The sequence below is a fragment of the Doryrhamphus excisus genome, linkage group LG6, assembly GCF_037039965.1.
Source record: "Doryrhamphus excisus strain RoL-2023G ecotype Guam linkage group LG6, RoL_Dexc_Guam_v1.1, whole genome shotgun sequence".
NCBI classification, from domain to species: domain Eukaryota; kingdom Metazoa; phylum Chordata; class Actinopteri; order Syngnathiformes; family Syngnathidae; genus Doryrhamphus; species Doryrhamphus excisus.
Window position 1 is genome coordinate 12388241 of NC_136362.1, and position 26277 is coordinate 12414517.

The following is a 26277-nucleotide window of genomic DNA, read 5'->3' on the forward strand; positions in this document are numbered from 1 at the left end:
GGCCCTTGTGAGGAGGTGGGCTGTTATAACATGAAATGAAAGTAGTTGTCAGCTCCTGCGGGGGGGCACGCACTATCATTATCTACTGTCAGCAGCTGCACTGCAGGAGCTGCTGGCTTTTGTGGTTGACTGTAGGCGGGAAATGCTTGATTTTCTTCATAGTTCTTTATATTTTCCGGCCAATCTGCAGTCTGAAGTTAATATTACATCATTCGCAACCACAGAATGCTGGAAGGACCGGCGCTTTGATTGTCCCCCTGAGGATTTTGTACGATTTTATCAAGACAACTTTAGCTGACTTCAAAAGTTGCCTTATTTATTAATAAGTTACATGAAAATGATATGACCCGATCATAAAAGTGCAACGGTACATTGATGTGTATAATCCCATTGTGCATGACTGACATTTTAATAATGTCTTAACATAATAAGCGACCCTTTGACATGTTTTTCCTCAACCGACAGGCCTTGCATGACATCTACAATGTGACTATATTATACAGTATACATTGCATTGTCCTACAACCAAGCTATAGACACACAAAACAGCGGTTCCGATTAAAACTATTGATTAGTGTATCGTTGTATTTATTAAGTATATTGACATCTCTCTGTGAGGTTCATATGTTCATATGATGGGTTTTCATCCATCTTCCAAAAATATGCATGTTAGTTTAACTGGTGACTCTAAATTGTCCATACATATGAAAGTGAGAATGAAAGGTTATTTGTCTATATATGCCTTGCGACTAATTGGTGTGCCCTGTTTCTCATCCTAAGTCAGCTGGGATAGGTTCCAGCACACCCTAGTGAGGACAAGTGGCAAAGAAAAGAAATAAATGAAATACATTGAGTTAACAGTGTGATTTATAATATAGCCAAACTGATACAGAAAATTGTATTTGAAACAATAAAAACACAAGAAGAAATAGAAATAGTAAATAAAACCATTAAAAATTGATTAACTACTATAAGAATGAAAGCTTCATTCATAATAAAAAATACAAAATGTGAATGCTGAATCAGGAACGTGCTCTATCCAGCAAGTGATTTCCTTATATGGGCGTGCTCTGGTACATGAGTGGGGTTTCGACAGTAGTTCGGAAGTCCTCAAGAGCGGCTTGGGAGTGGGTGTGCCCGGAGGCGGGTCATTGGTGGAATAAATTAAAACAGACTGCTTTGGAAATAAAAGGAAATACAGCTGAATAGGCGCAGATTCTGGAAGATCTGGAAAGCTTTCTGTGTGGGTTATTGTGTGTAGCTGCTCTTTCGGAGTCCCCAACTCAATACAAAGGGCTGAAAATGAGCATAATAGGCCCCCTTTCAGGCAATACTAGACGTTTATGAACTGTAGTTTGAACTGTGGCCACTAGGTGTCACTAGCAACACACACCGGACCAATATATTGCGTATTACGAGTGACAAATGTAGTAATTATTTACCTCATAACAGGCACAATTACATAATTACAGTCATCATCATGCTCTTGTGGCCGTACTTCAGCTAAAACTCAACTCTGAATACCCGACACCGCTTCCTGTCCACGTGCCCGTAACACATTTATTAAAACATCCACGAGCAAGAGCCTTATTTATGTCTTACATGGCTTATTTTCTTTGACTATATTTAATATATTGAGTAATATGAGTTTAAAAGTGACTATAGGGGTGTTAGTTCATGTCTAGAGGTCTCTAACAATGGTAAAAATCGTATTTAGAAAGTGAGGGATTACTGTATTACTGTTCAATGGCTACATGTATGCAAATACAAGACAGTCACACCGAGCAGTGAGCACACATTCAGATATATGAGAAAGTATATTTAATTCCACAAGGCGATACATTTACGGCGTGTTTATAAGTGCACTTTCTTTTTTTCCAGTACACTTTATGTAGTACACCGACTTAACATAGATGATGCAAGTGAAGACTCAAGAGGTAACGAGCATCAAAGAAAAAAACAGGGAAGGGTGGGGAGGAGAGAGGAGGATCAGAATTTGGATCCATTTTTGGAAGACCTGAACTACGTGTCCACAGTTTAGTCATTCGAAGAGTTGCAGCCGTGCATGTGAAAAACTGGAGCGACAGCTGGCCAGACTATTATGCAGGCACACATTTGTTTTATATGCCTCTCTAGAAGTATTCCTGCGGGGGAGCAACAGAAGTTGTTCTGCCAGATGTTGTAAATAAATAATATTTCTAAGAACATGGGGGACCACACATCAGACACAAATAGTGGGAAATTTCCCTCACGGATGACGTAAAAAGGACAAATAGTAGCATGAACAATGCATTGTCCATCAAACCATAAAGACCAGTGTAATTACAGTTTACATGCCAAAAACAAACACTCTTCAAAACATTTAAGCTTTGTTAGACTTAACTGGCAAATGAGGCTTCCTACCAGATAGTTTCAAACACAGCCATAGCCTTGCTGGATGTGTCACACATATTACCACAGATACAACCACAGTATGGTTGGCATGGCAACAAGCATTGAGCGCGGTGACAGCACCGTGGCGGGGAAGCCAACCTGTTCAGAGCCCTGAACGTACGCACACGCTGGAAGGGAAACAGAGGAATTTTTGACACAAATTGCACTTAGCAATGCATGCTGGACCTTTTTCTGCATGTGGCACTTTAGTAAAGCTAAGAATTATGTTGATGCAAAAGCTTTGGTTTTCCTAATTAGTAATGTTCTGACACATTCTCTACAGTGGACTGTGTGTGGTGATATCTTGAAGCTCTTTTTTTTAGAAACTAAAGAGTTTTTATGCACTTAACAAGTCTTGATTTGTTCACAGTTGTTGCCTTCCATTCAGTTTCTACCTGTTTTCTTACTGTTCTGGGTTGTGGGGAGCTGGAGCCTATCCCAGTTCAGCTACATTCTGGACTGGTCATGGTTTTTTATTCATTCATTCATTTTCTAATGCTTATCCTCACGAGGGTCGCGGTTAGTGCTGGAGCCTATCCTAGCTGTCTTCGGGCGAGAGGCAGGGTACACCCTGGACTAGAATCAAGACAAACAACCATTCACACTCACATTCATACCTATTATGGACAATTTGGAGTTGCCAATTAACCTAGCATGTTTTTGGAATGTGGGAGGAAACCGGAGTACCCGGAGAAAACCCACGCATGCACGGGGAGAACATGCAAACTCCACACAGAGATGGCTGAAAGTGGAATCAAACTCAGGTCTCCTAGCTTTGAGGCCTGCGTGCTGCGTACCACATGACCTGCCGTGCAGCTTGCGTTTTTTTATTCATTTATTCATTCATTTTCTACCGCTTTTTCCTCACGAGGGTCGAGGGGGGTGCTGGAGCCTATCCCAGCTGTCTTCGGGTGAGAGGGGGGGTACACCCCGGACTGGTCGGCAGCCAATCACAGGGCACATATAGACAAACAACCATTCACACTCACATTCATACCTATGGACAATTTGGAGTCGCCAATTAACCTAGCATGTTTTTGGAATGTGGGAGGAAACCGTAGAAAACCCACGCATGCACGGGGAGAACATGCAAACTCCACACAGAGATGGCCGAAAGTGGAATCAAACTCGGGTCTCCTAGCTTTGAGGCCTGCGTGCTAACCACACAACCTGCTGTGCAGCCAGTGTTTTTTTTTTAATAATCCTGACTATTACATTTCATTCAATATGTCTTTATTCTTTAAGTAATAAACTAGCATTAGCATCTCCTATGATTTATGCCACTAGTCATGGTAAACGTAAAAATATAAACAGATTTATAAATGCCTTATCCATAATCCACACCTACATTTTGAAGAAATACAGTAGCAGATACGGATGGTACATTTAACTGCCAGAGGAACACAGGATAACCTTCAATAATATTTAGGCAAATTGCATTATTCATTTGTTCATTTTCTACCGCTTTTTCCTCACGAGGGTCGCGGGGGGTGCTGGAGCCTATCCCAGCTGTCTTCGGGCGAGAGGCGGGGTACACCCTGGACTGGTCGGCAAATTGCATTAACATATTTCAATTTAAAATCAAATAAATTCCTTTTACATTAGCATTTGCAGAGGTTTGGACACTATAATTGTTGCTACTTATATAACGTTTGTTATTTAACATGCTTGTCTGCAAGAAGTGGGATTTCCAGCCTGGTCATTCATTTTTTTGAGTCACTGCACTCCTTTCCATTGCAAGGATATGATTGGATATACAGACCTAAATTGTGATGCATTTACTGACGACCTTCACATCTGCAGGGTGACGTAAAGTTCCTCTACACGGCCATCTCATCCCCTAAACAGTCTGACAAACTCTCAGCATTCAACACATTAAAGAGTCGAATGGTACCATCGAGCCCGGCTACCTCCCCGAGCCCCCAACTGTCCCGGTCATCACTCTCATCCGTGTTGGATTCATACTCTGATCCGATTCCTGATTCCCTGAAACGGACCAACTCCAAAGCTCCCAGGACTTGCTCACCCAGCAGAGAACTGTCATCTGGGGCGCCGTCGCTGGGTGTCTCCCCCGTTCCTTGCCCATGGTCTTGACTGTCTGTACCCCGTGAGGAGAAACGGAAGCACTCAAGACGGACTGCGTTGCCCCCGAGGCCCAGAGGGCTGGTGTCAGTGCCTGTGGTGCCTGGAGAGCACGGCCCAGAGAGGGTGGAGACCCAAGCACTGTCACTTATCGGGTGTATTTGGGATAGAGAAACCGAGGGGCCTGTAGATGGAGAAGGGGTGAGGGGTTCACTGGGCATTCTGGGTGGTTGTGCACGGAAAGTGATCTCCAGAAGACTGTCCTGGGAGCCCACTTCAGAAACACATGAAAGGAGATGTCAGAAATCACTTCTACAGGAGGCACACATGCCAGGATAGATATTCAATTCCACTCACTAGATGTTAAATGTCCACCGGCTTTGAGCTCAAGTTCCTGAATTTGTTTGACAAGCAGAGAAATGTGCTGCAATAAGTCCGTGTTCTGCTGCAGCAGCCTCTGAACTCTGGTCTGGGCTTCGGTTCGAGCACACATTTCTACAGACAGCTGGCCTCGGAGCACGTGAACCTGAGAACACAATCAACCATAAAAAATTGATACAAAATCCAAGAAACTACAACTACAGTTTTTTCTTTAGTACCAAGGATTTCTCGAGTACCTGAGCTGAAGCTGCCAGTGCATGCTGCTCCTGCTGCTGCAGCTGTTTCTGCAGTAGTTGGACCTGATGCTCTGAAGAACAAGGTCCCTCTGCAGTTGATTGACGCTTTGCAGAACCTTTACCAGCAGGGGAGCTCAGCAGAAGAGAGGCATCATCAGAGCCCTGCAGTGGAGAGGTCGCACAAAGAGACTGCTCTTAACTATCTCTGCAATCTAGTCATTCATTTTCTGTACCGATATGTAAGGATCTTCAGGGTCACCAAGAAACCTGACCCAGAATCATCTTACAGATGGCTTCACAAGAAAGGTTGTTTGTGGCTACTGGATTTACTGCCTCTTTCTTGTCAGAGTGCACTCGACATGGACCTTATCTCCATCAGTCCCCTAATTAGGTCTTCCCTCAACCCCCTAGTTTTAACCCCAAATAAATGTTCTTCTAGATCAAGGGTGTCCAAACGTGTTGTAGAAACTCGTGTAGAAATGCTAAGAAGAAACAACATATACTGTAGGTAAACAAACTTATGTTAAAGTTTAGTCTTTGCTCTGTCTTTCCGCCATTTTTGCTGTTTTTTTAATTAATTTTCCAAGTATTTCAACTTTCTTGTTAAATAGTATTCACAAACATTAATTTTGTAATATTATGACTTCATTTCCATAATATTTAGACTTTATTCTCATAATATTATAAAGTTTTGCCCTCCAACTGATTTCCGCCAAATTTGGTAATTTCTCATAATTTGCACATTACATGCATACATGTTATTTCCTCATATTACAATAAAAAATATGCTTTTCTGTAATAATATGTAATATTATATGTAATATATATTATATGTAATTATATATAAATATATATTATATATACGTATATTATTATATAATATATTATATGTAATGAGGCTGAGTGGCATGGAAAATGGATGGGTGGATAATATGTTGTTTAAATAGACTAGAGAAATAAAAGCTATATATATATATATATATATATATATAGCTATAATTATAAAAGCTACAATGTTTGGAGAATAAAGTCAAAAAATTATGGAAATAAAGTCAATATTACAAAAAGACGACCAGTCCAGGGTGTACCCCACCTTTTGTCCAAAGTCAGCTGGGATAGGCTCTAGCATACCAAAATGGCATGGAATATATATATATATATATATATATATATATATATATATATATATATATATATATATATATATATATATATATATATATATATATAATATTTATAGAGAAGGGGCGGCACAGCGGTCTAGTGGTTAGACCTCACAGCTAGGAGACCAGGGTTCAATTCCACCCTCGGCCATTTCTGTGTGGAGTTTGCATGTTCTCCCCGTGCACGCGTGGGTTTTCTCCGGGTACTCCGGTTTCCTCCCACATTCCAAAAACATGCTAGGTTAATTGCCGACTCCAAATTGTCCATAGGTATGAATGTGAGTGTGAATGGTTGTTTGTCTATATGTGCCCTGTGATTGGCTGGCGACCAGTCCAGGGTGTACCCCGCCTCTCGCCCGAAGACAGCTGGGATAGGCTCCAGCACCCCCGCGACCCTTGTGAGGAAAAAGCGGTAGAAAATGAATGAATTTATAGAGAAATATTATATATATGTATAATATTTCTCTATATTTCTCTCTCTCTCTCCCTCTCTCTCTCTCTATATATATATATAATATTTCTCTAGTCTATTTAAACAACATTATTTTCTGTCATATTATCCGTTTATTTTCCATGCCACTTATCCTGATTAGCGTTGCGGGTATGCTGGAGCCTATCCCAGCTGACTTTGGACAAGAGGTGGGGTACACCCTGGACTGGTCGTCTTTTTGTAATATTGACTTTATTTCCATGATATAATGACTTTATTCTCCGAACATTATAGCTTTTTCTGCAGCATAATTTTCCTAAAAATTACATCTTTATTTCATTGCTTCTTAAAACCAGATTTTTCAGGGCACCATTGCACCTTTATGTTTATCTGCTTGTTATTGTGATGATGGCACTGGAAGCGAGGGACTATAACAGTTGTCGCTGTTATGCCCATTGTACTCTCCGTCTCCCCGGTTGCTAAATCCCTCTGTCCTATTTTCTCTCCCCGTCCTTCCATCCAATAGAGCCGAGATTTTTGCTTTTCTTTTGGTTCTTGTGAATTGGACTGCAGAAACTGCCTTTCGCCACAACGTGGCACTCTGCACCATTTTCTTTTGTTCAACCTTGTAAGAGGTCTACAATCTACTGAGGACCTGTAGTTGAGTTGTTTTTGTCAAAGCATATCGTTTTGGATTCTGCAGGAGAACCCAATAAAACGTCTGCTGAGTATAAATTGTCTGAAAGCGTCCATAAATGTCACCATCTGTGTGTTGTTGTTTGAATGGGATGAAGAACAGTGGCACTAAAATGATTGTGTACAATTTACAGTCTCTACCTTCCCGTTTTTCCCAAGGACCTTTTTGTTCTTCTCCAAATCTGATGAAGTGTTGCACTCTATACTCTCCTCTGTTGTGCCTTCAAGGTCGGTCTCTTCTGACAATGCAAACCTCTCCTCAGCTGCAGAAAGACCAAATGCAAATACAGGCTGTTCAATGCTGTGTTCTCTTCTTGTGTCCAATAGAAACCACAAAAGCAAGTCACCATCACTGCAGCACTGCAAGGTAATAAATGCCGGTGATGGATTTTCTTAGAGAGAGGAGAATTGTCACCTGGAATTGTGTCAGGCTCCTTCGCCGTCCCGTCTTCATCTTCCTGGTCATCTGTTTTCTGCTGCAGTGTCAGCTGGTGACACACATCGAATGCTTGACCTACTGTCCGCACAATCCTCATGGCCTGAGACTGGGAAGGAGTACAAAAAGAGTGTGTGTTTCTGTGTGTCCACAGGCTGTTTTTCAGCAGAACGCCGCAGCAAAACACAGCAAGGGAGGTTTGAAAGCTGAAGTAACCCAGCTGGGTAGAAAATGAGGTACACAAATGGGCGAAAAGGAGCACAGGAAGATGAAAAACGGGAGCAATAGCTGCTGTGAGGGGGAGTATTTGGGTGGTAAAAGAAGACAGCAGAAAACAGCAGAAGTTGCAACTGCTTTGTATTGATTTTGCTGTTCTGGTGATGAATTGGTCAGATCAGAAATTAGCAACTGTTGCCTTAGGTCAGGATTCTATGACAGGAAGGGAAACAACCAGCAACAATAAGTCCAATTTTACATTTAGTCGAGAATTAGGCATCAATGTATATGTTTCAATTCCACACCGTAGCTGAAACATCATCAGAAATGGGCATAATAACTATCAGAAGCAGTATCAACCTATTCATACATTTCTGTACAACAACACAGGCAAGTTAAAACTTATCCCAGCAGAGAAAACGCATCATTCTTTTCATTATCTAGCATTAAACATTCAACAAGAGTGTTTCCCACCTCTCAAATGCAGCCATACAGCCAATAAAGTCAGTTCAGCCTGGCTAGCAAAGTTAGCGTATCAGTAACTCAACTTCCATTGTGTTTAGACCGTTTACAGTATACATTCTCATCTTTTTTTAAACAATATATTTATATTACTATTGTTGAATTTTTTTAAAATATTTTTTATATATTTATATATATTTGTATATATATTTTTATATATTATATATATATAAAATATATATTATATATATATATATATTATATATTTTATTATATATGATATTATTATATATATTATATTATTTTATATTATTATATTTTTAAAATATAACATTAATAAAATATCTTACAAAATCTGCACCTATTCCTTGGATTTCCAAAGCAGTCTGTTTTAAATATATTTTAAAAATATGACTGAATAGTGAAATCTTTGATAATTTTTCCCCGTACCCCGGAACCCACTGTTAGCATGTTTTCAATTAACGTAAAAAATATACGGCAAAATTTTGCCTCATTTACTAGTTAATAATATGGCGTGTGTCTTCTTGTATTATTAATACACTGCATGAGTGCAACTTTGTTATTAAGGTATTATGATGACAAAACATCCTTGCTAGTAGCCTTTTAGCTAGCTAATACATAACAGGGTTGTACCTAAGTAACAAAGTAGTCCTAGTCCTAACTACGAATCAAGTGCCCAAACAAAGCATCCAAGTGACTTAGTCACTGTTAAGAATGAATAGCGGTTCTTTTGGGACACAATAGACAGATTTATTGGGACACCATAGACAGATTTTGGCCAGGGAATCATTGAATCATCTTTATAATGTGTGTAACTGTCTGCCTCCTTTCTTGCTGTTCTTGCTGCGGCCCGTTCAAGCGATGAGGCGTTCAAGCGCAGTGTGTGGCTCTGTTAAAATAGGTTTTCAGACAAGCGCCAACACTTAATTGTCACAAATAATGGCACAAAATCTACTGAATTAAAGAATGAAGTCGTAAAGTACGGAGGCACTTAGTGTCACATTCGTACATTGTAAAAAAGTACAATGCGCTTCCCATTAAAACTGAGTGTTGCATTTCTATATTGGACATTATCCCAAAAAGCCACTTAAAGCAATGCCTTCCTCTTTCAATATGTCAAGTTACCTTTTAGTTTTAGTTACGGAGACTGCAGATTTAATGTGAAGAAATCCATCAAAAAGCGGTTCGGATGAAAAAATAAACAAAGGCTAACTGAATTGGTGATATTTCTTCATCAATACAAACACAATAAACACTGCAGCAGAAATAAAGCAGCTGGCCCTCCCAAGGCTGAACCCTAAAGCTCTCTCTTGATGTACTGAGCTGATGAAAACAAATCTAATTTGCTCTCATCAGCGGATCTGTCTCCTGTTCATGCTTGGAGAAGATAGAACCGAGTCTAACCATGCTCCAGACAATGAGGTGAGTTTATTCAGCAGTGGTGACTTCAAGAGCAGAAAGAGGAAAAAAAACATACACATAATTTCTCTTTCCTCTTGCATGATTAATATTCAGCCTTGGCTAAGTTGCTGTCTGTCTGGTATCCATGGTGAGGGGATAACAGAGGGTTTGTCTTTGTCTCGGAGGAAAAATGTCCTCTACTTATGCAAATAAGAATATACATGGTCTTATCCGTGACGCCATCGCTGAGAGTACTATATCCATCACACACTGAGCCTGATAGACTAGCGATAGGAATCCGAGAATGTGGGGCCCTATAGACAATGACAATGTATCCTACTGGGCATACTCCAATCGATTATGTGTCTGCCATCAGTCGCTATTGATTCGACCGATACTGATTTGCTTATGCACACACAGGCCACTTTTTTTATTTTTTTATTTTTATTTTCATCCCATTTTGTCTCACAGGCCCTATTTATATTGCGAGCAATGAAACAAAAACAATCACTGAAATCAAATCATGAAGCTCCATTATCCGCGTTATAATTTGCAAATGATTCAGTGACATCTGTTGCCTCCACACATCAGTGTTCTCCGCTGATATAGCTTTATGGGTTGCCGTGGGAACAATGTAGGCATCAGTGTGTGCTGTGTTGACGGCGCATGATACACGGTAGTATTAACAGAGGAAAAATTGATACATGTAAGTACTTTATGAATCACATGTACAATTACTTAAGGAACAGTGACACGGCATCTTTGTTAAAGAGTTAGAATTAACCTTACATGTTTGTAGCTGCGGCGGCACAAACATGTAAGGAGACCAGGGTTCAATTCCACCCTCGGCCATCTCTGTGTGGAGTTTGCATGTTCTCCCCGTGCATGCATGGGTTTTCTCCGGGTTCTCCAGTTTCCTCCCACATTCCAAAAACATGCTAGGTTAATTAGCGACTCCAAATTGTCCATAGGTATGAATGTGAGTGTGAATGGTTGTTTGTCTATATGTGCCCTGTGATTGGCTGGTGACCAGTCCAGGGTGTACCCCGCCTCTGAGGAAAAAGCGGTAGAAAATGAATGAATGAATGAATGAATGTTTCTGCCACACAGGCACTGGGAAAAACCCATGTTGGATTTGAGGCAGCAGTGCAGTCCATCATACTGCTGCAGGCTGCAAAGACGTCCCCGGGGCTGCACATCTGTATCGCATCTGCAATCTGTGCACCTTTCTTACGACTGCAATCATCACACCTGCAATATGTCACACTGACAACTGCACACCTGCTTCGCATCTGTAACGCCTCTCTCAGGTCTCTCAATGGGCTTCCCACACGGATACACACATGACTCAACTGAAGGAATTCAAGAGTCAGGCAGATACTTAGCCAGCAGGCTCTATAATACACCATAGTAAGTATTCATTCATTTTCTACCGCTTTTCCTCACGAGGGTGGCGGAGGGTGCTGGAGCCTATCCCAGCTGTCTTTGGGTACACCCTGGACTGGTCGCCAGCCAATCACAGGGCACATATAGACAAAGAACCATTCACACTCACATTCATACCTATGGAGAATTTGGAGTCACCAATTAACCTAGCATGTTTTTGGAATGTGGGAGGAAACCGGAGTACCCGGAGAAAACACACGCATGCACGGGGAGAACATGCAAACTCCACACAGAGATATGGCGGAGGGTGGAATTGAACCCTGGTCTCCTAGCTGTGAGGTCTGCACGCTAACCACTTGTCTAACTTTTTTTTTTATACCTGACTGCTGCGCCCCGCCCTGTTTTTAGCCTTGTTTTAGCTCTGAATGAATATTTGGGTATTGTATTTTAATGCATCTTTTACTCTGTTTTTACTCAAATCTTTTTTTTTATTTATTTTTTCTCTACTGTAAAGCGTCTTTGAGTACTCTGAAAAGCGCTATACAAATAAAATTTATTATTATTAATATATATTTTTTTCTCCCTGAAATAAATATTGTATTGGGACACACCTAATTGAAAGTCTCCACTGATTGCTGACATTGTTAGACTAAAACTATAAGGGATTTTTTTCTTCTTATATACCAGACAATATAAAAGTTCAACTCACCTTCCTCTTAGACTTGAAGACATTGCAGCGGAAACTGTTGCTTTCACCGTCTCTTGCAATGTAACTGAAGATCTTTAGATCTTGGGCATCATGTGAGACATAAAAAATCCTGTTGGGACATGAAAAGGTGAATTTTCATCACTAAGGCTCGTAATTTTTGCTTCACTGTGGTATGATATTTGCTTTACTTTACTTTTCTTTAATACTCGGGGGTATTGCAGTGAATGAGATGATACAAATCGTGATACAAATGGAATCGTTACACCCCTTAGTCCAAAGTACCTACCTGTAGATTGGATCCTCTGACACCAAGATGGTATTCTCATCCCATGTCCATCCTTTTCGCTGTTAAATATGAAACATTATTATTATTATTACCGAGACGGAATTTTATGCAGTAATAAAATTATACTTGACGGGACATACCTTCTTTTTCCTCAATATCACTTTGACAAAATCCGTCGATACAACAATGTTGACCTTCTTTTTCTTAATGTTCTTTAGTTTGAATTCATACTGCGGAAAACAAAACATCAACATGAGCATTTTAAGGTCATTCCAACATTCTGATTAGGATAGCGATGAAAAGTGCCTGCTCCCGCTGAGACAGATCTCTTTACACAGTGACAGATGATATATTGGAAAAAAGAGACGGATCATGCAGATACGGGGGACACTTTTTGATTATCGTCCTCTCAGAGGAAATCTGAGCTCGAGTAAACACTCACTTTCTCCTTCTGGAGGCTGCTTAAGCTTTCAAATTGGAGACTTCACAGTGGGTGGCAGAGATGTTCGGCACACTTTCATCCCTCTTCATGATGAATGATTGAACTTCCACAGATGACAGAATTATTTGAAATCATGCATGCTTGAAAATATCGGATGATTAATTCATCAAATGAGGCTCCCACTGAGTCAGTTCAGGTTGAGCTGTATTTACATATTTCAACATGTTTTCTTTGTCGTAATATTGACAAGACTGTCACATGGGTTTCATGACATGCATCTGGAAGGATTTCCCAAAAAAGTGATTCTTATTTACAGTACACTTGAATGGTAAGTATACCGTGACGGTCGTGTCAATGAATAAGCAGTGGCGTGTATAACATCCACAAGATTTAATAATATATCATGTCATGCCCTCACTCGCCACTCATGGGGGTGTGGGAATTTTTCTGACATGCAGTCAGGATCAAATATGCTCAGGTGAAGGACACACAGCCCCTGTGATGTGTGTGTGTGTGTGTGTGTGTTTCCACCTCGTCCTACATAACAAGTGAAGCAATGTCATCCACCATCACATACAGCTGTCAGAAGCAGATGAGGTGGAACGTTAGATGTATTTATGGTACCTCCAGCTGACAATAAAACTCAGCATCAGTGTTTTCTATTTGCATTTTTGATACTTTATATTCAAATATCGGGCGCCACGGCGGTCGAGTGGTTAGTGTGCAGACCTCACAGCTAGGAGACCAGGGTTCAATTCCACCCTCGGCCATCTCTGTGTGGAGTTTGCATGTTCTCCTTGTGCATGCGTGGGTTTTCTCCGGGTACTCTGGTTTCCTCCCACATTCCAGAAACATGCTAGGTTAATTGGCAACTCCAAATTGTCCATAGGTATGAATGTGAGTGTGAATGGTTGTTTGTCTATATGTGCCCTGTGATTGGCTGGCGACCAGTCCAGGGTGTACAACTCCGCCTCTTGCCCGAAGACAGCTGGGATAGGCTCCAGCACCCCCCGCGACCCTCGTGAGGAAAAGCGGTAGAAAATGAATGAATGAATATTCAAATATCGTCAAACCTTGGTTTAGGTACGACATATGATTTTCAAATTCACGGTTTTTGTACAGTATTGCATGTAACAAATTAGTCCGTCTGCTGTATACTGTATCGTTGTGGTGGGTGCTGGAGCCTATCCCACCTGTCTTCGGGCAAGAGGCTGGTTACACCCTGGACTGGTGGCCAGCCAATCACAGGGCACATGTAGACAAACAACCATTCACACTCACATTCATACCTATGGACAATTTGGAGTCGCCAATTAACCTAGCATGTTTTTGGAATGTGGGAGGAAACCGGAGTACCCGGAGAAAACTCACGCATGCAAACGGAGAACATGCAAACTCCACACAGAGATGGCCGAGGGTGGAATTGAACCCTGGTCTCCTAGCTGTGAGGTCTGCGCGCTAACCACTCACCCACCGTGCAGCTCTAATTAAATACAATTATACAAAATTATCTAAAATTATTCAAATACTTGCAGTTTCTGCAGTGGATGAATTGAATTTACATGTTTTTTTTCATGTAAAATATTTCAAATTATAGAAAATTATTCCAAATTATTTCAATATATTGTTAATAACATTTGCAATAAATAATATAAGTATTAGGAAAATGCCTAAAAGTATGAAAATAAAATTGCCTCAGTTGTGGCAACAAATGAACAAGGAAAACCAAGGTTTCGCAGTATTTCGTGCTCACTTACTGTATGGATTTACAATTAAGTGATATGTAGTCATGTACTGTTGGGTATCATTTGCAAAAGGGTTCTATGAATATTGGTTGGTTATATGAATAAAGCAATATGGCGTATATGAGGCATTTTTGCAATGCTGTAACACTGTTTTGACCCATATATATTTTTTCCCTCAAAGAAAGTATGAAAAGGTTTTTTTTTTTTCATGCAAACCAGCTGGTGACAGCAAACAACGAGTCAAGAGGTTTTCTTCCTGTCACTCAAACAGAGAAGGAGTTGTGATGGAGATATTAAGATGTTATTTGTAGATATCATAAAAAAGACAGTATATGGTAATAATTCTAGTGAGTCATTATGTTGCAGCAATTCCAACAGTTTGCATGCATCATCTTATTCTTCCAGTCACAATGCAGCGCATGAACAGCATCAACTGGATCTGGTAGCTAAATGCTTTCTTACATACGAGTTGTGTGATTTTTGTGTTTTTCTCCCACCAAAATGCACGAGTATGCACTACACTGAAGATGAGAGTACAACGGAATGGCTCAAACAAAAATGACAATAATGTAGGTCACACTCGTGACATCTACGGGCCATAACTGATCATTCACAACGCCCTCTTATGTGAAGTGTTGAATATGAACTAGCTTGTCCGGGGGTTTCTGCAAATTAGATGGAAAAACCTGCAAAAGACACTTGTCAATGGATAGATTTTTGTTTTTTTTCTGCTTTGCAAAGATGACAGAGCGTTTTACAGAGCTGTAACATTGAAGCATCACTACACACCAGATAAGGATTAAGTCCTCACTTGGGTGTCACTGCGGACATGGCCTCACTAACTTGGATATTAGATTAGATCTCAGAGATGCCCAACAGCTAGTAAATCCTTTCCTCTGTGTGTGTGTGTGTGTGTGTGTACCTCCCTCACACTGCAGTGAGAAGTAATTGCTCTGCAGTCTTCGGCCTTGTGTGGACCGGAGCTCTGAAAGATGTTGGTTTTTCAAATAGTGTGCTACATAAACCTCTGGAATGAAATCACGATGTGGATGATATTTAATAACTCATTACAGCCAAGTGAATGAGTATGTAGTTTCTCATGAGGAGTGTGGATGAGTGCTCAAGGTGAGACAGGAAGTATGAACAAGCGATGTGTTTCCTTAGACTTACCCGGATTCGCCTCATTGCAGCAACGATCTCCATCCGGCTGCCAGGACGACCTACTTCCAAGCTGCCAATGTACTGTAAAATAGAAGATTTTATACACTTTTTTGGGGGGGGAATTGTAGCGGTTTAACTTTTCCTCACTTGTCAAACAGCAATAACTCAAAGACATAAAATTCACAGACTTATAACGGGGTGTTAGACTTGCAAACGTAATAACTGCCCACAAACGTATTAAACCGCAAACGTAATACAAATCTGCAGCTTTGAATGTAATAATCCCGCAAATGTAATAATTTTTCCACAAACGTAATAAAATTTGCCCACTGCAAACATAATACTGAATTAAAATTTTTTTTTTTAATTATTACATTTTGTTTGTGGGCGTACTTGTGCGTTTTAGTTACAGTATATTATTGTGTGTGTGATTTTGTGTGTATATGGGGAAGAAATAATCAAAAGAAATAATAAAATATAAGAATAATAGTAACTCCGGTTTCCTCCCACATTCCAAAAACATGCTAGGTTAATTGGCGACTCCAAATTATCCATAGGTATGAATGTGAGTGTGAATGGTTGTTTGTCTATATGTGCCCTGTGATTGGCTGGCGACCAGTCCAGGGTGTACCCCGCCTCTCGCCTGAAGACAGCTGGGATAGGCTCCAGCACCCCCCGCGACACTCGTGAGGAAAAAGTGGTAGAAAATGAATGAATGAAGAATAATAGTAATAATTTTATTAAAACAATTGCAGTTATCACAATTATGTTATCTTTTTTTAAATTAAAAATAAATTATAATTTAATAATTAAAGATTTCTTTAATGTATTCAAATCATACTCTTGGAATAACATTTTTTCCACAAAAAAAAGACGAAAGAACAAACAACAACAACAACAACCACAAAAATCATTATTTAGTCTCATATTACGTTTTTGGGAAGTTATTACATTTACAGATTTTCACTTTTCCAACATATGTAATAATTTTTGCAAATGTAGTAGTTATTAAATTCTGTATTACGTTTGCAGTGGGCAAATTTTATCACGTTTGTGGGAAATATATTACATTTGCGGGATTATTACATTCAAAGCTGCAGATGTGGTTTATTGTGGTTTATTACATTTGTGGGCAGTTATTACGTTTGCGGGTGTAACAACGAGGAAGCTTAGTGGTCCATACAAAGAAAGTTAGTGATAAAAAAAAATCCTAATAAAATGAAAGCAGATACATTTGAGTATGTCTCACATATTGTGAGATAATGAGCAAGCATCAGTAACTGTTGCAAGGATGCTTACCTTTGCCTCAAAGCAGACTCCATGCTGGAACACCTCCTCGTTATGCATGGGGATCCTCAAATCGTGGGAGTCATCCACTAAATTATACTTTGTCACCCCTGGCATCGCTCATTTATTTACTGATTGCGGAAACAAACACACACACGGTACTTATTTTGCCTTATTAAAGATAAGGACTCTTTCCGCAGTCACTCCCTTGAGGTCATCCGGGTCGAGTAGTGTTGCGTCCAGACGGATCGATTACGATGGAGAGTATTATTGTGTAGCAGATCGGCTATCGCTGTGTGTAGCGGATCGAGTCCCGGTGTGTCCTCTCTCGGTGGGGCACGACGGAGGATTACGCGTCGCTGTTGGGCTCAACACGCATCAGGACTGTTGTTTCTTCGGTGTCCAGCATCAAACGTGCGTTGAGAATGTCCAACACTGACAAAGCAGCGACGGCTTGTCATCCTTTAAAGTGGGTGTAAGACAAGAGCAAAAGTGCAGTTATTCTGGCGGGAGTACATGACGTTTGGCTGACATCTAGTGGCAGTGCCGGGAACTACGACTATAAAACACAATGGAACGTGCGGCGGCCTTTAAGGGTTTACTTTAGCTTCATATATCTACATATCATACACACATATCTACAGTGGTATAGGTATGCCCACATGCTGAAACAACCAATTAACCTCACATGCATGTTTTTGGCATGTGGGAGGAAACCGGAGTACACAGGGAAAACTCACGCACCCACGGAATATTCCACACCCCGTGTGAAAAAAAAAAAATTATTGCTCCCCATTAAAACTTAACATACTGTAAGTAAGATTAATCAAGAGCGATAAGTCTGGAAAAAGTTCCAAAAGACATTTCAAAAGCTTTTGGACTCCAGTGAACAAAAGTGACGGCCATTATCCACAAATACCAAAATGACCTTAAGAGAGCAGCGACGACTCATCCAAGAGGTCACAAAAGACCCCACAACAACATCCATAGAACCGCAGGCCTCACTTATCTCAGTTAGTGAGTGTTCAGTGTTAGTCAGTTTTAGTCAGTGTTCATGACTCCACCATAAGACACTGAGCAAAAATGGCCTGCATGGTAAAGTTCCAAGATGAAAACCAAAAAGAACATTAAAGCTCATTTCAGTTTTGCCAGAAAACATATTGATGATCCCAAAATCTTTGAGAAAATATTGTTTTTGACTGAAAAACGTTTTGGAAGGTGTGTATCCCATTACATCTGGCTTAAAAGTAATGCTGCATTTCAGAAAAAGAACATCATACCGACAGTAAAATATGGTGGTGGTAGTGTGATGTCTGGGGCTGTTTTGCTACTTAGGGATCTGATGAATGGAACCATGAATTCTGCAGTCAATCAAAAAAATCCTGAAGGAGAATATCCGTCTATCTGTTCAAGAACCTCAAGCTGAAACCAACTTGGGTTCTTCAGCAGGACAATGATCCAAAACACACCAGCAAGTCCACCTCTGAATGGCTGAAGAAAAATCAAATGAAGACTTGAAGTCCTGACCTGAATCCTATTGAGATGCTGTGGCATGACCTTAAAAAGGTACTTCATGCTGGAAAAGCCTCCAATGTGGCTGAATGACAACAATTCTGCAAAGATGAGTGGTGCCAAAATTCCTCCACAGCGCTGTAAGAGACTCATTGCAAGTAATCACAAACGCTTGATTGCAGTTGTTGCTGCTAAGTGTGGCCCAACCAGTTATTAACTTTAGGGGACTTTTTAGGTTTGGACTCCCGGGTACTGAAAACGCAAAACAGCACCAGACTTTACACTACCACCACCATATTTTGCTGTTGGTCAAACAGGAGCTGCTGAACGCACCTGAGGTTGATTACCCTCTTAAGGTGACTGCAGACACGGGGAATGCCGGATTATTTTCTACACTACTCTATGCAACACATATTGCTGCCTTGCTTTCTAGTCTTTGTTTGTTTGTTTGCTCTTTGTTTGTTTTGTGTGTTTTTCATGGTGCAACTTTTTGACACCATCACTTTTTGTTAACATTTTGGACTTAATAAATTCTGAGTTTAACTCACCTGCATCTTGCTTCTGTGTCTGGGATCCAGACCCCATCAAGAACGTAACAAGTTTTATTTAAAAACTGCATTTTATTTTCAGTTGTGTTGTCATTGAACGGGCAAACACTTTTAATGTATGTGTTGTATGTGTTCTGTATACTCCTTTGAATTAGAAGTAAGAATAAGAATTAAGTTTTGATTCCACACTAACCTAAAACTAGACATACAACACAGTCTAGGAACAGAACACATCAAATATGCTTCCAGCCCAGCAGGTGGCAACAAATATCTTCTCATGGTAAACTGCATACCAGGCCCAACACACATACTGTAAGAGGGGTGGTCAGATCCTATTTTGACGTTCTTCCATCATCACTTTCAACCTGCCAATGTCATACAGACCTGATTTTGACTTGTAGACATGGAGGTCAAAAAGGAGCATCTATTTTTAAGTGATTATTAGGAACCAAATTCGCTGTGAGATGCTACTTTTAGAGAACAGTAATAGGTTTTCAGGTTCATAGGGAGGCTGAGTAAATGACTCATATGTAGTTCAAGAGTTTTCGGAACATGAGGTTCCTGTTTAAATAGGTTCATCTTATCCAAGGTTTAATTACTGATGTTTGGGGCATGGGTTTTTTTGGGATTTTTGGGGGGGGTGGGGCAGGGAGGGGGGGGGGGGGGGGTGCTTGACAAAATCTTCTGAGCACGTGAGAGTTTCTACGTGTTTCTCACGTGTATTATTAAGATATTTTTTCCTCTTGTGTTACACCACTTTGCTGATCTTAAAGGTGTAGTCCTCCAATCGTTTGGCTCCAAATGAATGCCTGTGCGTGTGTTATGTGGGCCATAGCTTGCAATGATGACTAATGCAGACAGCATCTTGAAGGAAAAAGTACAAATTTTGAAGATACCAGAACGGTGAACAGTGGCAATTGAAGAGAGAGAAAGGAAGGGCTCTGGCGCTGAATCTAATCTAATGATGACAGTCACTTTGACTGGAGGACGATTTATAAAAATTGATTTAGACGATTTAGATAAATGTCAACGTCAATCGTCAATCTGTGTGTCAAAAATAGACATCTTTATGCCCGTATCATTTGTTCTCTGGTGGTCCCAAAACATAACCCAATTAATAATACAGCTAATTTGACCTCAGCGACTTTCGGAAAGGGCAATCTGATCTTTGTCCGCTGTCAGCTCTCATGGATTAAAGTGGCTTATTTATTGCAGAGTAAGGCACATTATATTGTACTGTATTTAGTTAGTTAGTATTTCTTTCATTATTTATCTTACTATGTATTTTTTAATTGAGTGTAGCACATTGTGCGTCATGAGGCATTTGCACCACTTGCATAGGTTTACTCTGTGCTCACACGATCCAAATCAAACACAGTGATGGTTCTTTTTGCTCACACGATCCAAATCAAACACAGTGATGGTTCTTTTTCCAGTGTCTTTATTCTGCTCACCTGCAAAAAGCCCCCTGGTAGATACATGAGGCCCTTATGAAGCTCTCATTTAGGTCAACGCTTAATACTTCATGATGGACTGCTGCTTTGAATGACGTTAATTACAAACCTATTTTATTTGGCTTGGTTTGTTTGTTTTTTCATTTATTTTTTTTATAGTGCATGTCCTCATTAGAGTCACTGATGAGCCGGAGACTATTCTAGCTGACTTCAGTTGAGTGGTGGGATACACCAGCCAATCACAGGACGCCATTTAGGCGAACCGTCATCCTCACTTTTGATAATTTAAAGTACCCGATTAACCTAAAATGCATTTTTTTGATGTCCACTTGCAGAAAAAACATGCATACTGAGAGCATGCAAGCACGAGAATGGAATATAAGGGCAACATTGAAAAAAAAAACAACAACTGAGATGTGCAGAATAAAGTTGTACATTTACGAGAATAAAGTCATAATTTTATCATAAAAAATTTATGAGAAAAAAGTTGTAAATTTACAAGAAAAATGTCATAATATTATGAGAATACAGTCATAATTTTACAAGAATAAAGTCATGAACTTGTTATATAAAATTGTAATATTACAAGAATAAAATAACAAATTTATCAAGTCATAATACTACGTTTCATGTGTTTCATTTATGTATTCTGCCTTCTTTACCCTGCCCCTTCCACATGCCCAAGGTCAAAGGTCACAAACATCCCCCGCTTTCACAACTGATTATGACTGAATATTAGGGCAACATTGAGAAAAAAATATAAAGTCGTACATTTACGAGAAACAATAAAACTATGAAAACAGCTATGAAAACAGGGGAACCTTTGTGACCTCTGGCTTCGTTATAAATAAAAGCTTGGATAATCTCTAATTATCAAACATCGTTTTAATATGACCATTTCATCTGTGACCTTTAGTTATTCCTCTGAAGGCAGTGGTATCATCCGCAAATGATACCAACTTTCATAACTTCTTTGTCACTGTTGTACAAGTTGAACAGTTTTGGTCCCAGAATTGACCCCTGTGGTACTCCACATATAATATTTAAAGTTACAGATGTGTGTGTTCTCGTAGCTTAACATAATGCTTCCTGTTAGCTAAGTAGTTTTTGACCCAATTCAAAACTACTCATTTTTCAGACTTTATTCTTGTAAAATGTACAACTTTTTTTCTTCAAAATCTTACCTTTTTTTCCCTAACGATGATACAACTCGGATTCAAACCTTCAATTTCTGAAATGTCAGGCTGTTATGCAAACCACTACAAACCACTATATGTAGCCTGTTTCCTTTTTTACGTAATTATACAAAGATATATTTAAAGGCTTATTAATTAATTATAACCTATAAACACATGCAAAAAAAAAAAACTCCTGTATATCATCTGGTGGACGTGAAGCAGGCAGAACATGACCGAGAGTGTTCCACATTAATTTGGGAACTGTCTTCTATCAGCTGGTTGCGACATTTCTGAGGCTGCACTGCACACTGTATGGAATAACACAGGTCAGCCACTTGTCATCAAAATGTCAAAACACACTTTAAATTAATGTTTGTTGCACAAATATGCAGGATTATTTCCTATGTGACCAATCTGGCAACAGTTTGATTCTTTGTGAATATGTTGTGTTCCTTACATCTTAGTTAGTGTACTTGATATCTGGACTTGTCAAAACACAAAATTATTTTGCTATAAAGCTTTTAAGGGCTAATTAATTGTCTTCATAAGGCTGTAATGTTTTGGGAAAATCAAAGTTCCATTAAGCCTTCATGTAAGATTTAGTCACCTTCGCCAAGTCACAAAAGCCATGGGAAATTTCCAAGCTTGTGTGTTGAATCTTTGAGGCAGCTTGTTGACGGATTCTCCAACCTAACAGGAAGAGCTGCGCTGGACGTAATCATGCAGATAAACACACTTTAGAACCTTCCCAGTAGTGGAAGCCAAAATCACCCCAAGAGCACAGTGACGGCTCATCCAAGAGGTCACAAAAGACCCCATGGTTTCCAAGATGAAAACCATGTCTGAACAAAAAAAAACCATTAAGGCTCGTCTCAATTTTGCCAGAAAATACTCTTTTTGGAAGATGTGTGTCAGAAAAAGAACATCATACCAACAGTAAAATATGGTGGTGGTAGTGTGATGGTTTGGACTTGCTGTGATAAATGGAACCATTAATTCTGACCTGAATCCTATTGAGATGCTGTGGCATGACCTTAAAAAGGTACTTCATGCTGGAAAAGCCTCCAATGTGGCTGAATGACAACAATTCTGCAAAGATGAGTGGGACAAAATTCCTCCACAGCGCTGTAAGAGACTCATTGCAAGTTATCACAAACACTTGATTGCAGTTGTTGTCACGCAGGACCATGTAGGTTGGATTTTTGTTTTTTTTGTCATTAAATTGACATTTTTCGGGGCGTCTCAATGACTTGTTGGTTTTTTTCTGCAAAGATGAGTGGGCCAAAATTCCTCCACAGCACTGTAAGAGACTCATTGCAAGTTATCACAAACGCTTGATTGCAGTTGTTGTCACACAGGACCATGTCGGTTGTATTTTTTGTCACTTAATAATAAGAAGTTTGAACGTTTTTACATCACTGAATATCTTTTGTGACACCAGTCCTGGAATTTTGTGTGTTCCATTTGTGTTATTTTTGCCTACACTGTGAGTGATGTGTTTGGTTTGATGACTTCCTGTTGGTTTAAATTGATATTTTTGGGGTCGTCTCAATGACTTGTGGGGTTTTTTTTTTTGCAAAGATGAGTGGGCCAAAATTCCTCCACAGCACTGTAAGAGACTCATTGCAAGTTATCACAAACGCTTGATTGCAGTTGTTGCTGCTATGGGTGGCCCAACCAGTTATTAGCTTTAGGGGGAAATCAGTTAAATCACATCATGAATCATAAAAAGTTTCATTTAAAAAATGCATTTTGTATTCAGTTGTGTTGTCATGGACTAATATTAATATGTTTGATGATCTGAAAAATTTAAGTATAACAAACGTGCAAAAAAAGTAAGAAATCAGACCACTGTACAGCTTAATAAAACATATGATTGGTCTGAGTAGAGCATTATGTAGAGTGTTATTATTATTATTATTATTATATAACAAAATGACCACTTTAATTTTGCGCAACAAATGAAATGTGGACAAAATGAGGATATGTAGTAAATGGGAGTGTTCCCTTGGTAACCTGGTAACCATGACTCCATCGCTTTGGTTTGATTTTACACTGCTGTTACGAATTCAAGCACCATTACTAACACCAGTAATCAGCAGTCACATGGAAAATATGTTTTTAGATCAGGAGGATGCTGGCTCATGTCTACCTGCGAAGTGGGTGATCACATGCAGTAGCAGATGTCCAAGCATGGCACCATCATCCTGCGGGATAAAATCACATTTTCCACACTTGCACAAACACAAACATGCCAACCCCTCCTACTGTATCACATGTCTGCGGTCGAGTGGTTAGCGCGCAGACCTCACTGCTAGGAGACCAGGGTTCAATTCCACCCTTCACCCTCAGCCATCTCTGTGTGGAGTTTGCATGTTCTCCCCGTGCATGTGTGGGTTTTCTCCGGGTACTCCGGTTTCCTCCCACATTCCAAAAACATGCTAGGTTAATTGGCGACTCCAAATTGTCCATCGGTATGAATGTGAGTGTGAATGGTTGTTTGTCTATATGTGGCGACCAGTCTAGGGTGTACCCCGCCTCTCGCCCCAAGACAGCTGGGATAGGCTCCAGCACCCCCCGCGACCCTCGTGAGGAAAAGCGGCAGAAAATGAATGAATGAATGAGTATTTTCTTCCTTATATAGAAACTGAAAAGGCTGGTCGTCTTCTTTATACATGCAAGTCAGAGCTTTTCTTACAGTCACTTACACACCAGTGACCTGGATGCTACATTTTTTTATGCTACTTAAAAATACACGTCTCGGCTTGACCCCCCCTCCGCCCACATCATGTTCATTAGGATCAAAAACAAGTCTTTTTTTTGTCACTTCATCTTAATCAGTGTAAAGGTCTAGTGAATCACTACAATGTGTGTGCGTGTGTGTCTATGAAACGACCAAGAGGTGAACCATTTTCCACAAACGCTAGAATGGTGTTAATGACTATGCCCCCCCCCCCCCAGGCCTCCTTCTGGTCGGATTGTTTGCACAGGATTATACCTGTGGAAGTCTGTCAGCGTGGGAGGCGAGTGGTGAGTGCGGTGGGAGCGCCATAGAGGTTGCGATGAGCACAATGAAGGGAAGGGGCTGACTTCAAGGGAAGGGGGAGGCAGCACTGACTCAGTCAATGACTGGCTTTTATTGTAGACAACATAACTGGACTGTGGAGGTGCTTATTACATGACTAACCGCTTCTATAATGTCTCCCTCCGTGGCGAACATTTGATTTTTCGATATCGACAGAAGTCAAGTCAGCTGACGTTAAAGCCTGTTTGTAGTACGGCACATGCAACCATCCAGACATGAATGTGTGCTACGACCAACATCACTGTTGGGTTAATGGCTTAAACTGGTGTAATCATAATTAATCTTTTTAACTGCAGGGTTTGCACAGGTGAGTGCATTCTGGACTATAGCTCATGTGACATACGTAAGAGTATGTAAGAGTATACGTAACAGTAATTTGATGCTGCAACTTTGCCATATCACACTGCAGAAGAGGAGCAAAAAAATGACATAAATCACTCACTCACCTGTCAGTTCCTGATGGTGTAATGGTACAGCTGCTGCCCTTAAAGGCAAAAACATCTGTTAATTGTTATTTGCACAAAATATATTAATAGAGAAATTTTCTTTGTCATGTATTCTTATCGGCGGCACGGTGATCGAGTGGTTAGCGCGCAGACCTCACAGCTAGGAGACCAGGGTTCAATTCCACCCTCGGCCATCTCTGTGTGGAATTTGCATGTTCTCCCTGTGCATGCGTGGGTTTTCTTCGGGTATTCCGGTTTCCTCCCTCATTCCAAAAACATGCTAGGTTAATTAGCGACTCCAAATTGTCCATAGGTATGAATGTGAGTGTGAATGGTTGTTTGTCTATATGTGCCCTGTGATTGGCTGGCCACCAGTCCAAGGTGTACCCAGCTGGGATAGGCTCCAGCACCCCTGTGACCCTCGTGAGGGAAAGCGGTAGAAAATGAATGAATGAATGAATGTATTCTTATCACTTCAAAACATGCATCTAGGTTAAATAAAAAGGATCTAGGTTAAATAAAAGGAAAATAAAGTAAAGAAACAAAAAAGTTATTTTCGAAAAGTACATATAATGCCATTTTGCTTTGTTTTTTTCAAATGCCATTGTTTTTTGTTTTTCTTCTTCAGTTGCTGCCATGAATTGGACTGGTGAGTGATCGTGCTTTCATTGTGGAAACGTTTATCAAAACAACTGCAACACAATGAGCGTTCCGTTTGCACTTCAATCTTGGTAGACATGATCCCGTAACCAGATCGAAACACCATCTTGTTATGGGTTATCGACTTCAGAGCTACTGGATCTGCATTGAAACGAAAATCCTTTTCCTTGGAAAAGGACAAGATGTTCATCCACTGTCCACATCGTTGCCAACAATACAGTGGTCATAATTTCATCCAGACCATCTGAAAATGTAGTAAAAAATTTTTTTGGTTTTATTTTGTTAAAATAGAGTTTCCTGACAAAGTCAGAAAGCCTTGATGCAATAAACAAATGTCATGTGATTCTTTTTATGTATTAAAATGTAAAACGGGTCGGTGTCGACCCTAACATAAGAGGAGGGTTAAGATGAAACCTTCCAG

The 26277-nt window shown here is 40.1% G+C and overlaps 1 protein-coding gene across 1 annotated transcript; it reads right to left on the bottom strand.

The window, feature by feature from the left end:
• Positions 1-3657: 3657 nt before the first annotated feature.
• LOC131126461 (carboxyl-terminal PDZ ligand of neuronal nitric oxide synthase protein) lies at positions 3658-17745 on the bottom strand. The gene is made up of 10 exons (XM_058069019.2): positions 16986-17745; positions 15696-15767; positions 12479-12568; positions 12339-12397; positions 12053-12161; positions 7837-7966; positions 7563-7684; positions 5133-5294; positions 4873-5041; positions 3658-4789 (listed from the first exon to the last, which is right to left on the bottom strand). Exons 1-10 carry the CDS (start codon positions 17088-17090, stop codon positions 4254-4256), a joined length of 1554 nt encoding a protein of 517 aa, XP_057925002.2. The 5' UTR covers positions 17091-17745; the 3' UTR covers positions 3658-4253.
• Between the last annotated feature and the right edge of the window lie 8532 nt (positions 17746-26277).